Source organism: Carex rostrata, chromosome 16 (assembly GCF_964058835.1).
Source record: "Carex rostrata chromosome 16, lpCarRost1.2, whole genome shotgun sequence".
Classification (NCBI taxonomy): Eukaryota; Viridiplantae; Streptophyta; class Magnoliopsida; order Poales; family Cyperaceae; genus Carex; species Carex rostrata.
In genome coordinates, this window is record NC_135933.1 from 1759091 (window position 1) to 1771882 (window position 12792).

Below are 12792 nucleotides of genomic sequence, written 5' to 3' on the forward strand. Positions count from 1 at the left end.
TTTCATGATGCGGCATTGTACATTTGCACAGAGATGCGATAGTTTTTCTTTTAAACTTTTTTTTTGGTTTACCGTACACATTATAATTAACAGTCATAGTAAAATTATCTATTATAGATTGTCAAAATAATACAAGCATATGCGTCTTGTGGAAACATTCTTTGTTGTAAATGACAACAACTAAATAAATGGAATAGGTATTTGTACATGATCCGATAAAATGTTATAAAGATACGAAAAAGACTATCCCTGTGCACCCTTCAAAATCACCAAAAATTATACAAAAGAATAGTAACACAAGTACCCAACTGACATTCTTAAACTTGACAAAAGAATTGTAGGACTATATCCAAAAAAAATAACATATATAGACTTAACGGGAAGATCTCTATAAACCATATCTTGCAACAAATTCTAGCTTGCTGTATTCCTTCTTCTTAGGTATTGAAGAACAATCATCCTTTTCTAAGATTTGAATGATCGAGATATTAAAGTTGCAACCATTTGGTAGGTCTAGGTATCAAACTTAACAACCAATAATCCTTTTGGGACTATTTTTAAAGGACGCACTGCATAGTTATGATTTCTCTTTTCTTTTCCTTTTGCTGTAAAAAACAAAAACAAAATTGTATTAAATATACATAAAAATGGGGATCAAATTATCATTAGTCTGTATTGTCAAGATCAGGAGCATCAGCGGCAGCAGAGAGCTCAATATGTGCCATGCGAACGGCACCAATAAGCTGCTCAGGTAACTCCTCCAAAGTATTTGCCTGACAGAAAAAAGTTAATTAGCAGAATATTCTTACAAAACTTTTAACAAGAGGATTTGTGAAACTATCCATGGCTTTAGGCATAAACAAGAAATTTTTCATGCTAAAATACTACATGGTCCAGATTTGAGTTTCAAATTGAACCTTTAAACTAAGATAAATTTAAAATCTATCATACCTGTACAAGAAAAGCCATGTCAACAACCAAAGTGGTGATGACACCACATACAAGCCCTAAAACACCATTGGCCACAGAAGAAGAACCTATATCAACATCAATCTGCATAATAATGGAAATTACACATTCAATTGCCAGCGGCGCAGAATAAAAGATAGCAAATTTCATCCTACAACAATTCAGAATTTGATTATATAAAAATAATAAGAAGAAAAGGTTAGGGATTTATACCTCCAAGTAGTTTTGACCACGGATATAGGTGCAATCAACAGCTTTTCCAAGTAAACAAGGAGAGGTTGGAACACTCTGCCGAACTATCCATGACCCCTACAACATTCATTATTACTATTTTAGGGCGAGGTAGCAATCAAAATGCAACATGAAACTCCCAACTGATCTAATCGTATCAGGGTCTTGTAGCTTAGTTAAAGATGTAAAAGCATATTCCAGCCAGTATTGATCAGTATGAATATAATGGTAGTCCAGACACGATAAACAACTCGATTAAACTTTCAGCATTGACTAAAATTATTTGTGTATAAGGGTTGGGAGATATGTGGAGGAAAAGAGACCTTAGGCACAGTTGGAATTAGCTTCAATCTGTTGTTACGAAATTCGTCATCGCCATCCACAAACCGCTGTAGAAGTGTTCCTGGGCGTGGGTGCTTTGATACGAAGTACATCACCATACTGTAATGTGTTGAGGCTGGAATCTGAATATTACAATTCCGCAATATCAGTGGTGCCTTTTTTTATAATTAGAGAAAAGAGTAAGGGCTGTGCAAGTGCTAAGACTTACTTGCAAATTTATCACCAAACTGAATAAGCCTTTCTCAGTAGCAACCTATGAAAATTACAATTAAATCATGCATTGTTTTAACAACATTAGTTGAAATATAAGTGTTAAGATTCTAAATACAAAAGGAGCATTCAAAGAAAAAAAATATATAATCTCAATAAAATCTTTCAAAAAGTGGTTCCAACCTGGGCAGCACAGCCTCGTCGTCTGGCAACATGATCTATACGGCTATTGCCCTTAAACCAATCAGTTGCCACCAGTTGCATCAAGTATTTCCCTGCAGATATCTACATGGTATTGTTTATAGTAAGTTACACTACCAACTTTTTTTTTAAATACTTATAACACTTCACCATCCTGAAAGTTAGTGATTCATTAAGAAATAAGATAAATAAATAAATAAGAAGATAAGAAAATGAAAGAAAGAAATAAAGAAAGATTGACATAGTACAAAAAGGATGTAGAGTGTGGACTCTGAACAACCTTGGATTTGTCATATGGGAAGTTTATGCTACGGACTTTGAATAAGTTTGGTTCAGGGACCATCCAGCAGTTACGCCCTTTGTCACTTGCATCCCGCCGTAAGATTCCAGAAAATGCGGAGACATCAATATCTTCTGATAGCTCTTCGTCTTTAAAAATCATGAATTGTGGATAATAAAGCACAGTGAAGAAAAAAAAATACATAATGAAAGCTCCAAATAAAGAAGTTATTTGCACATTTCTTACCTGAATATTTAGCATCGCTGTCAGATCTGATGATTTCTTCCTGTAAATTGGTAAATTCAAAATATTTTTTAGCGTCCAATGTAATAAGCAATAATGCTAATTATACTTGAACCTCGCAATAGGCATTCATGGAAAATGTAAAAGAAAATAAACAAAAAATAAAAACTGTTCTGGAATCCAATAGCCAAGCCTACTCAGTGCATTCACACTAAAATTTATGAAATAAATGGCTTGGAAAATCGGCCGAGTCGGACAGAATTGGCCAGGGAGAGCAGATTATTACCCAATTTTTGCGGCTGACTATTTTCGTGCAGAAACACGAATGAATCAGCTCCGATTCTCAGAAGATGTAGAATCAGCCGAGTTTTAAACGGAAAAATCGTTGAATCGACTGAATCATTGCAAATTTGGCAGAGTTTTGAATAGAAGAGGAGGGGAAGGAGGATATGAACGGTGGACCATAATTAACTGAACATGTCATTATAAATCAAAGGAATGGGCCGAACATTTGGGCCTTCTCTTATTTCATACTTGATGCAACTGGTGGTGTAACTTACTATAAACAATTGCAACTGTTTATAGTATTTCATACTATAAAATCTTTCAAAAAGTGGTTCCAACCTGGGCAGCACAGCCTCGTCGTCTGGCAACATGATCTATACGGCTATTGCCGTTAAACCAATCAGTTGTCACCAGTTGCATCAAGTATTTCCCTGCAGGTATCTACATGGTATTGTTTATAGTAAGTTACACTACCAACTTTTTATCTAAACTCAACTGGTAGTAGTTGGCTATTCTTTTTATCTAAACTCAATTAAGAAAACTCAATTGAGTAGTTGGTTAAGAACAGTCCACTCTGTGCTGTGCCAAACGAACTTTTAACCGGCTAAGAAAACTATTTTAATGCTGTCTCAAGAAGAAAGTGATGCAAGTAAATAGTTTAGTATCAATAAAATAATTTATTATTATTGTCTTATCTTGATTTGCATTAGGTCTATTTCAGTGATTCTAAGATGAGCAGGGTTCAAATGACCAAGTGTTGTAAATAATGAAATGTGTTCGTCGGACGGACACGGTACTGCTAAACAATTAATTGGGAATGATTGAAAATAACCGGTCATAATCGAGAATAATTGGTCGATTACTCAGAACAATCTTTGATGGTTTGGTCGCCACCAACAACTAATCGGCCAATTAATTGGCCTAAACGGCCTTTTTTACAACACTGGCTCATATCTTTCATCATACCTCAATCATGCCTCGCATATTTATGTTCGATTTCAAAGTTCAAACAATCAATTTGAACTGTTCAATATGATCTTTATATTAAAATGTGCTTGCAGACCAAATTTTATATTTTTTGGAACTTCTTTAATATTTTTCTAGATAGGAACAAAATCATTGTTTCTCCAAAATTTTGGACCATCCAAAAACAATGTTTTTTATACCTATCTAGAAAAATAGTCAAAAAGTTCCAAAAAATATAAAATGTGATTGTACCTGTCATATCATGTTGAGGGGTTCGAATCGATTGTTTGAACTTTATAAATAAGGATGTGAGGCATGAGTGACATGAGGCATTTGAACCCTACTAAACATGAGCATATAATTTATGCTCTGCATTTTATTTTTGTATAATACACCATGCATAAATTAATTTATGCTTTAAATAAATTATTTGTCTTAACATAGTTTTTGGACAGATTAATTTTTTTAATACAAAACAACCTTTTTTCGAAAATATCTTTCCAGTCCGATTCGACCAATTCCTATTTATTCATCCAATTCTGATTTCATGATCAACTTACCAATTTCATTTCCGATTCTGATTTTCAGACTCATGAAATAAAGTTTGTTGTATGGTTCTAATAATTCAATCTAGATTCCTACTCTTTAAGGAGTGAAACTAAGTGTTTGCCAATTGCCACTACCAGACCTGAAATAAGCCCATACCATATTAAAACCGACACAACTTCTAATCCTACTCTTCATAATCCATGCCAAATTCCGGACGTGTTCAAGAAAAGAAATGGTACAAGAAGGTATGATATAGTTCATCTACCTCGATACAAGCTTCAGGTTCTTGGTAGTCCTCTTCATCAGATGAATCATCCATGGCTTCAACATTGGCTTGATCTGATGGCTGCGTCTGGAGCTTGCTTGCATCTTGCGGCTTAGCATCTTTCTTCTCTAAATTTGAGTCTGATTCTACACCTAGCATTTTGGGCACCCTAGCAACTGCTTTAACCCCGTCCTCCTGAGAGAAGTACTCTCTCAACCCTATTCCCATACACACATTACAACTTAATTAAACACACAAAAACAAATATTAATGCAACTGATTATCAATGCATACCGGCAACACTGTTCAACATTTGCAAAACACATCGTTGCTGGTACCAGGGAATATAGTTAACACCCCATCCCTTCAGATCTATTTGCATAAGGTGTTGCACTTGTGTGCGTGGCCTCCCGTTTCTTGTTTTTAGGGCTGATATCTTGAACCCACCACCTGAAATAAATTCATTATTTGGATTCAAATACTTCCTTTTTTGAGTAAACTAGCTTTGAAAAGTGGCTGCCTGTTTCTGTTAACAGTAACAAAAACATATTTGTGAATTAAGTATATGGTGTCATTCAACACAAAATTCAACTTGAACAACTTAGCAGATGAGAAATTACTCTCGATATGAGCTCGCACGTATCCTTGTTGTGGCCTACATTTAGGATGCTCTCTCGACTGAAACAACACAACTGCACTCAAAACACAAGCACTTAGACAGACCAACTCAGAAGTGTTGGTTTCAGATATGATAGGACAATTATTAAGCAAAATACCATAGCTTCCGTCATTATTAAAGCGCCAATACCGAACATAACAAAGATCTCGAGGCCAAACCAACCTACATATCACAATGAGAATATTTTCATCATCACAATCATCACAATCACCACCATTATATGTTTATCTGCTAGGAAAATACCACATGAATGGTACCAAAGCTAGTTCATCCACTCCTCTAGTCAGGTATAGGCAGTGTTTTAAAATGCGGCCGCATATGCGTATGCGGTCGGCAACCGTGCTCAGAATGCCCATGCAGTTTTTCCATGCGGCCGCATATGCGGTCCGAATATGCGGTCATGCGGATTAAAAATGCGGCCATGCGGTCTGAATATGTGGCCATGCGGACTGAAATATGTGGCCATGGAGTCTTCCATGCAGTTTTGATAATTTGATTGTATTTTAATTAAAATTTATATTAAAAAAATTAAAAAATTATTGTTGGTTATGTTATTATGTAAAAATAAATTCAAATATATGAATATGAATATATATATACGTGAATTTTTATTTTAAAATCCGCATGAAAATCCGCATATGCGGTATGCAGTGGCCTTCCGCATGCATGAACAAAACCGCATTTTAAAACACTGGGTATAGGTGAATATATACCAACCAAAAAAGGACTTGCCAGATGCGCTATCAGTGGACCCTACATCCCAACCCTTGTTCTACAAATTCCTTTACAGGGGAAGCCTCAATAATGCGAAAGGAGAATGAAGGAGATGAAGAGAAGGATTACGTTGGGCACCAGTCTAGTTGAAGTCTGTGATACAGGATACCAGTATGCCCGTCAACCTCTTCAACTAAGCTTCCATATCCAAAGCTGCAATCCCACCTAAATTTAATGACAGGGTAACCAAGCACAAATTAGAAAAAGACTTTTTAGTCAAATAAACCAAATCCATATTGCTAAAAGGATGAATAGCACCATGAACAAATAAAGAGATGTACCGAAAATGACTACAAATGAAGGGAATAAAGTTTATAAGCTTACTCGTATCTTTCTAAATCCATACTCATAATAAGCTTAAAAACATCATCACATTTAGCTTCCACTACACCCACTGCCTTCATTGCCCTTGTACAGCTCCTTGGCTACAAATTATGCAATATTAGGTTTTGAACTTGGTATTTTTAAATGGCTGAAAAACATCTCCCATCACATCACCCTGTTATTCTACAAAGGAATAGCCTCAATTAACATCTACAGCTAGGAGAAAAAAATGCTATTATTATATTCAGGTTATGAATTAGCTGGAATCACATGATAGTAAATCTGTGTATGAGAAGCAACTAGAGTGGAATTTTAGGATAAGTGGTCATTTGCTAGTAAATGTAAATGGAATTAGTGCTTACAAGGTAATCAACTGGAACAAGCTCCTCGAAGATTCGCAAACCTGCACTAGTAATACCCATCAATTGTCACAAACTCACAATTAAAGTTTGTTTTATATTAAATTATATAAAGCAGGGGGCAGCAAATGATAAAACTAATAGCTCCAAAAGGACATTTGGATCATTCAAGTGTGATCCAAACCTGAAATTCTAAAACCACATAGTAATGGTAAACATTACACAATTTGGCATTTATAACATATGGCTGATAATTGCAATAGTTATTAATGAGTACAAGTATTAGCATGAAAGCTATTGCATTATCTTCAGCTTCTCTATATGCGTTTTGGCAATTTTTCTTAATTTTTTAAAAATACATTAAACCCGAATTATGTAACAGAATTACACATGAACCATAACCGAAGCACCTGAGAAGGAAAGATCTAGGTTTGCAATGGACCTCATTGGTACAGTATTGACTGGAACCTTGCAGGAATAAAAACTATTTAAACTTGCCATTTTGGCATCTAACTAGCCGCCAATTTTTCCTAGAGTGAGCTTGATTGGCATCAGTCTGACTGGGCCCCCCAAATTCACCGTCCTTTGTCCAGTCATGAAGAGAATCAGGTGGACCTAAAGGCACAGAATATTTTTTATTAAGTACTACTTCGTTTGTTGGAGAATGAAAATAAATGAACAGTAAACATAGATTGATAGAAGCAATTATATGTGCTCAGACCGTTTCCAATTGTAAGTTTCCGCCCCAAGGTGTGTGAATTGTCTTCTTCATCTTCCATCCTATAAGAGAGAAGTAAACCACAGGATTAACAGATAAATGACTAATTCAAGTAAACATGTATACCTAAGAATTGATGAAGAAAATCCAGAAGGTAAACTGAAGGTATGATGCTTGAAAAGTATCGTTTCCAGTTTGGACCACAAAGTACCAGAATTCCCAATTTTTTGTCATCAAGCATTCCAACTTATATATACCATATCGATCCCTGCCATCCTTTTCATTCCAAAGATGAACAAAGCTCTAAGTTAATGCTATTGGCTAGGAATTTATTGCTCAGGAGATCTGCCGGGCTTACAGTCCTGGCATTGCTCACCAGTAATCACCATGCAAAATATGAATTTCAATATTATAATGCTTCTACATGGAAATAACTAGTTAACCATACATGAGACCCGATATATTAAACATTTTTTTGGAATCTGAACCAAGTCAGTTAAGTTTTGGTTACAGGTCAAGTCCATTCAACTCATAGCACAACCAAAACCATCAAAACTCTATGATGCATGACCATTTTGGTTTACAATCATGAGTTGAAGTCAGTATGTCATCCTTTTGTGCAACTACTGCAAGTGGGATGTTTACAATGGAGAAAACCCATCTAAGTAGGTCAACAGATACACGTGTCTGGGTAATTTTGTCATCTTTCAAAAAGTTGCTCATTCTCACCAGGATCATTCTGTATTTTGACAGAAAAGGTACAGGTTTTGTCGAAAAATGTACAGATTATAAGATTCAAATTGGGATCAGATAGTACTTTTAAGCACCATTATTTTAATCTTACAAAGAAAAAAAAAAGGAAAACAAAAAGCAAAATGAATGCTGGTGGCTTACGGTGTTTCGAGGTCAGAGAGAGCAAAGCCACTAAGATTATCAAAGTCCATTGAAGCAAAAGCCTTTCTGTGGTTGGATGTTGTTGAATCTTGTTGCTGCATCCATCCATACATATACCAATTATCATTTCATGCACAATTATGGTACTGACAGTTAATAGTTATGTCCATGTATGTTGGGTGTGTGTGTGTGTGTGTGGGGGGGGGGTGGGGGGGGGGGGCTTCCAGCTGAATCAGAACAAAATAGACCTGATCAATGACTTCCTGGAGCTTCTGTTTCCACGCCATAAGTTCCTGCATGTCCTTCGTGCCCATCTTGTTCACAAAAAAAAAAAAAAAAAAAAAAAAAAAAAATTCAAATATGACTATATATATATATATATTTTTTGAAATGAAAATATGACTATATTGCATCGGGAAATAAGGGACTATAGTTTACGGTAGTGCATATGAGAGAGAAAACTATGAAGTCACTTTTGAATTCTAGCTTAACCTTTTTCAAATGATATCAGACAGCCCTAGCAAGTACTTTTCTGGTCTGGAATCAAACAGGACCGATACAGTATGTAATGGTCTGCACTGACAAGCACTACTGTTTAGCCTGTTTTTTGTACTGCTTCAATTTTAACATGTGATTTTATCATAATGCCTAAAAATAAACTATATTTTCATTTGGTTAAGAAACAACATTCTGATTAGTAAGAATAAAAGGACGAACTTATTGTTACGTACTGTTATTTGTTGATCCTTCTGCTTTCTGTTGTAAATGCATAAAAAGCAAAACACCTGTAAAAACAACATATAGCTTATTAGTATCCAAAAAAAAAATTGTAAAGGAAAAAAACAATATCACAAGCTAAATACCTCGCCATGATGAGATTTAAGGCCCCTATCCTCAACCCTGCAAGTTCCATCTATTTCAAGCTTCCTCAGAGGTGCCTGAAACCAATGAACATATGTACTGGACTTAAGAATAGTAGATAGTTAGCTTTGCCGACATTATAAAATACATAAAGTATCATGTCATTAAAATTTTTTGCAGACTGAAAGAGCTGCTTTTTTCCACAATCCCTTTTTCATGAAGTTTATCTCTGACCACTTCCGTAATCTGATTAAGGTTATATGATAAGTTTAAACAATAATAGGACATTCCAAATAAAAAAAAAGTTTACTCCTTTTTTTTTTTTGTTTGGGGGGGGGGGGGGGGGGGATTGGTGCTGAAATGATGTAAGAAGTTTAGATTAATTCAAGATAACAAACCAAATTAAAAGATAGAGAGAGAGAAGAGAGAAGAGAGCATATTCTTAAGCTCACGATACTCAATATTGGCTTCAAACAATGGATTAAAACCATTGGAACCGATCTACATCACAAGTGATGCATTTGAAATAAAGAATGCATCAGAGTAATGTATAAACATTTTTTTAACTGCTTGACTTTATACTAAATAAATTAGAAAATTTATAAATTTTGCATTTAAAAACATAACTCGTGAAATAGATCGGTATCAACAGTTTGGATTCACCATTTGAAGCCAATCTGCTAGGTTTAATCTCTCTCTCACTCAAGCACGCACACACATGCATACACAAATGCATGCACTCACACACACACACTTCCTAACATACAAGCTCTTCAATGTTCTCTCTATCTCTATATATTGCTCTCTTTTTCTCCCCTCTTTTTCCATCTCTCTTTCATCTAGCAGTGCTAAGCGCGATGAAAGAATATAAAGATAGAGTAAACAAGTTAAAACGACATGTGGAATTACAATTTGGTAACTTTGTGTTACAAAAGGATAAATATGAGAGTTTTTTTTTTTATGTTTTACAAGGATAGATATGGTATTTATAATATTGGAGGGAGAAATATGAAATTTGAGGTTTCAGAAGCTTAAATTTGAAAGTTTTTAATTTAAAAGAATAAGTATGATTTACAATTTTGAACAAAAAATATGTAATTTTGATATATGCAGATAAAGTTTGAGAGTTTGTCTATTTTAAAAGGAAAATATAATGTTGGCAATTTTGAAATGATAATTTGATGTTTTAGAAGAGTTTACACCAAAATACGACCAAATTAAATAAATTACTAGCCAAATTGAAGTCAAGAGAATTGCAAACTAATAACAACTGAATTAATCCTACAAAACAAAGCATAAGGAAAAATTGCTTTCTGACCATGTTATCGTTCGGTTTCCTCTTGTAATAAGAGAGCAAATTGGGCTCCAAAACGAAGTACCGCATGTGGAAATACGACCTCCCGAGTTTTCTTTTGCCGTATCGCACCAGCCATCCTTCATAAACCACCTTGGAATGATTAGACATCTCCTTCTAATCCTTCAAAAATAACTCGGAAATTCCTCACGGCATAAATTCAAATCAGAGCTCGTCTCTCAGCTTTAGCTGGAATCCAGTCAAGCGGGAGAAAATCGAGGGGAGTCTCGTAAGAATAGTTTCCCCCTCTTTCACTTAAGAAATCAAGAAATCGATGAGATTTCGGTTGAATTGGTTGTGTAAATTTAATTGAATTTGTTTCGAGAGAGTTTTCCCTGTAAGTGAACGAATTAATGATTACGAAAGGGAGAAGAAGAAGTTTTGAATAAGCCTCTCAAAAAATAGAAAAAGACGTTGATCAGTTCGTTTTTTGAGGGCTCTCGTCCAAATGATTTTTGTCGAAAATTATTAAAATACTCGAGGATTTCCTAGTAATATTTACGTGTGACTGGTGTATTTCCGGTGTACAAAGAGATTACTACAGACAATGGGACCCACGACCCAGTGCATCCGTCATCCTATATTAATGGGAATGCGAGCAATAGAGTTTTATTTTCTGTACACTTTTCTTAGATCCGCATCCGCCGACCATGTTTCTCATGTTTGCTTTAGTTGGATGAATGATAAATCTGACAGGAATGGATTCCCTTTGAATTCGCCAAGTTCGATCGGATCAACAAATTTTGGTGTTTTTATTATAAATCAACTTCTAAGTGCAGGGAGAATTTTATTAAAGACAGGAGGGGAACGAAAGCGCAAGGGAGTGGGTATCTCGTTATTTTTTTTTTCCGGCCAACATACCGTGATTTTTGTCTTTTACAAAATTTATATTTAATTAATTAATTATTTAATTTTAAAGCCTGCTGAGTTATACAAACATTATAAAGATATCACTCAATTAGACAGGTATCGCTGGATTTAACGAAGTGCCACCTAAACATTACTAGTTGTTGATAAATAATTAAATATAATTAAAAATAGTATAGTTGCCTCCAAATTTTCATCCTCAAATTTCTTCAATTGCTGTTGTCAATTTTTAAATAGCGATTGTGATTCTACAATAACTAAGTTTGTATTTTGTTTAAGTGTGCATTCTGTATAAATAAATGAGTTTGGAAATTAAGATCGATGTTAATAGCTACCAACAATCGTTTGATTGAAATGGAAACAAATCTGTTGAAATCCCCTAGGATTTCAGGAATATGAATTTCTCATTTCAACGGTCTATATGTTTCAATATATATTTTGAGATTTGTGCATAAAAACTTTATGCTTTGAGATTCATGTATACAAAATTTAGACGGCTGAATTTAGCATTTCAGGGTTCCTGAAATCCCAAAAGGATTTCAGCAGATTTAATTCTAATTGAAATAGCATGCGTGCATTCTATGATAGACGAATTGGTGGCTAAGCCTCCTATGGCTCCAAAAACAAATAAAGTTTATGTGTAATTTTAACTAATTTTAATAAATTTTATAGTTGGTCACTTTTATTAATAAAGTATTTGTTAATTAAAGCAACAATAATACCTTGCTCTAGAATGTATCTTGCTAGTTGAATATTATTTTTATTAAATTATGCCTTCGTTATTGTACAATAGTTGTGTGCAGGGTGGGAGCTACCTTAAAAGAATGTGGTCAACTGATCTCTATTTTTTTTTTCAAAATTTATCTGTTTGTGCATTGTTTTCTTTATAATTTAAAGTAAACTTTTGTATAATTTACTTCATTTATGTTGATTCTATAACTTAAAAGTCTAACTCTGTTTTTGACCGTGTGTGCATAAAAATTGTATTAAAGATAGTTGCGAATTCATTGAAATTATTATCTAGCCTGATACAATTAGGAAAATGTTCATATGCTATCTAAAATACTGTTATTATCGTTACCATTAAACCTAACCGGTCCATAATATATTAATCATTAAAATAAATTAAGTGGCAATGTCATTAAACTGAAATTTATAATATCCTTGTTATCTGATTCAGTAGAAACTAGTTCGAGGTCCATTCACCGTTAATTTTCAATTATTCGTATTTAAATTATCAAACTTAACTATAATGATATTATATTAAGTGGTAACAAAGATAGATATCAATACATCAAATCCCATACATTTAATTTAACATCTCAACTGAACTCTATCATTAATGGAGCCATATAATGATATTATATTAGGCCGGAGAAAATGGCGGGAAGGAGAGGACCCCACGATCGACAAGGGTCGGT

At 34.4% G+C, this 12792-nt stretch overlaps 1 protein-coding gene across 1 annotated transcript; it reads right to left on the reverse strand.

Annotated features, from left to right (window-relative positions):
- Positions 1–140: 140 nt before the first annotated feature.
- Positions 141–10946, reverse strand: LOC144567247 (protein ENHANCED DISEASE RESISTANCE 2-like). Its single transcript, XM_078317336.1, has 22 exons — positions 10469–10946; positions 9153–9227; positions 9021–9074; positions 8538–8603; positions 8290–8384; positions 7399–7457; positions 7176–7292; positions 6681–6721; positions 6319–6419; positions 6064–6159; positions 5318–5382; positions 5162–5233; positions 4836–4991; positions 4542–4759; positions 2480–2519; positions 2234–2382; positions 1936–2037; positions 1751–1795; positions 1524–1664; positions 1183–1278; positions 952–1053; positions 141–773 (listed from the first exon to the last, which is right to left on the reverse strand). Exons 1-22 carry the CDS (start codon positions 10613–10615, stop codon positions 666–668), a joined length of 2145 nt encoding a protein of 714 aa, XP_078173462.1. The 5' UTR covers positions 10616–10946; the 3' UTR covers positions 141–665.
- Between the last annotated feature and the right edge of the window lie 1846 nt (positions 10947–12792).

Excerpts from the sequence above, each read along its gene's own strand:
- LOC144567247 (XM_078317336.1), bottom strand. The coding sequence starts at position 10,615 with ATGTCTAATCATTCCAAGGTGGTTTATGAAGGATGGCTGGTGCGATAC. Across the intron at positions 7,293-7,398 it reads GAAACTTACAATTGGAAACG|GTCCACCTGATTCTCTTCAT; the intron begins GTCTGAGCACAT and ends CTGTGCCTTTAG. Across the intron at positions 4,992-5,161 it reads CGTGCGAGCTCATATCGAGA|GTGGTGGGTTCAAGATATCA; the intron begins GTAATTTCTCAT and ends AATTTATTTCAG.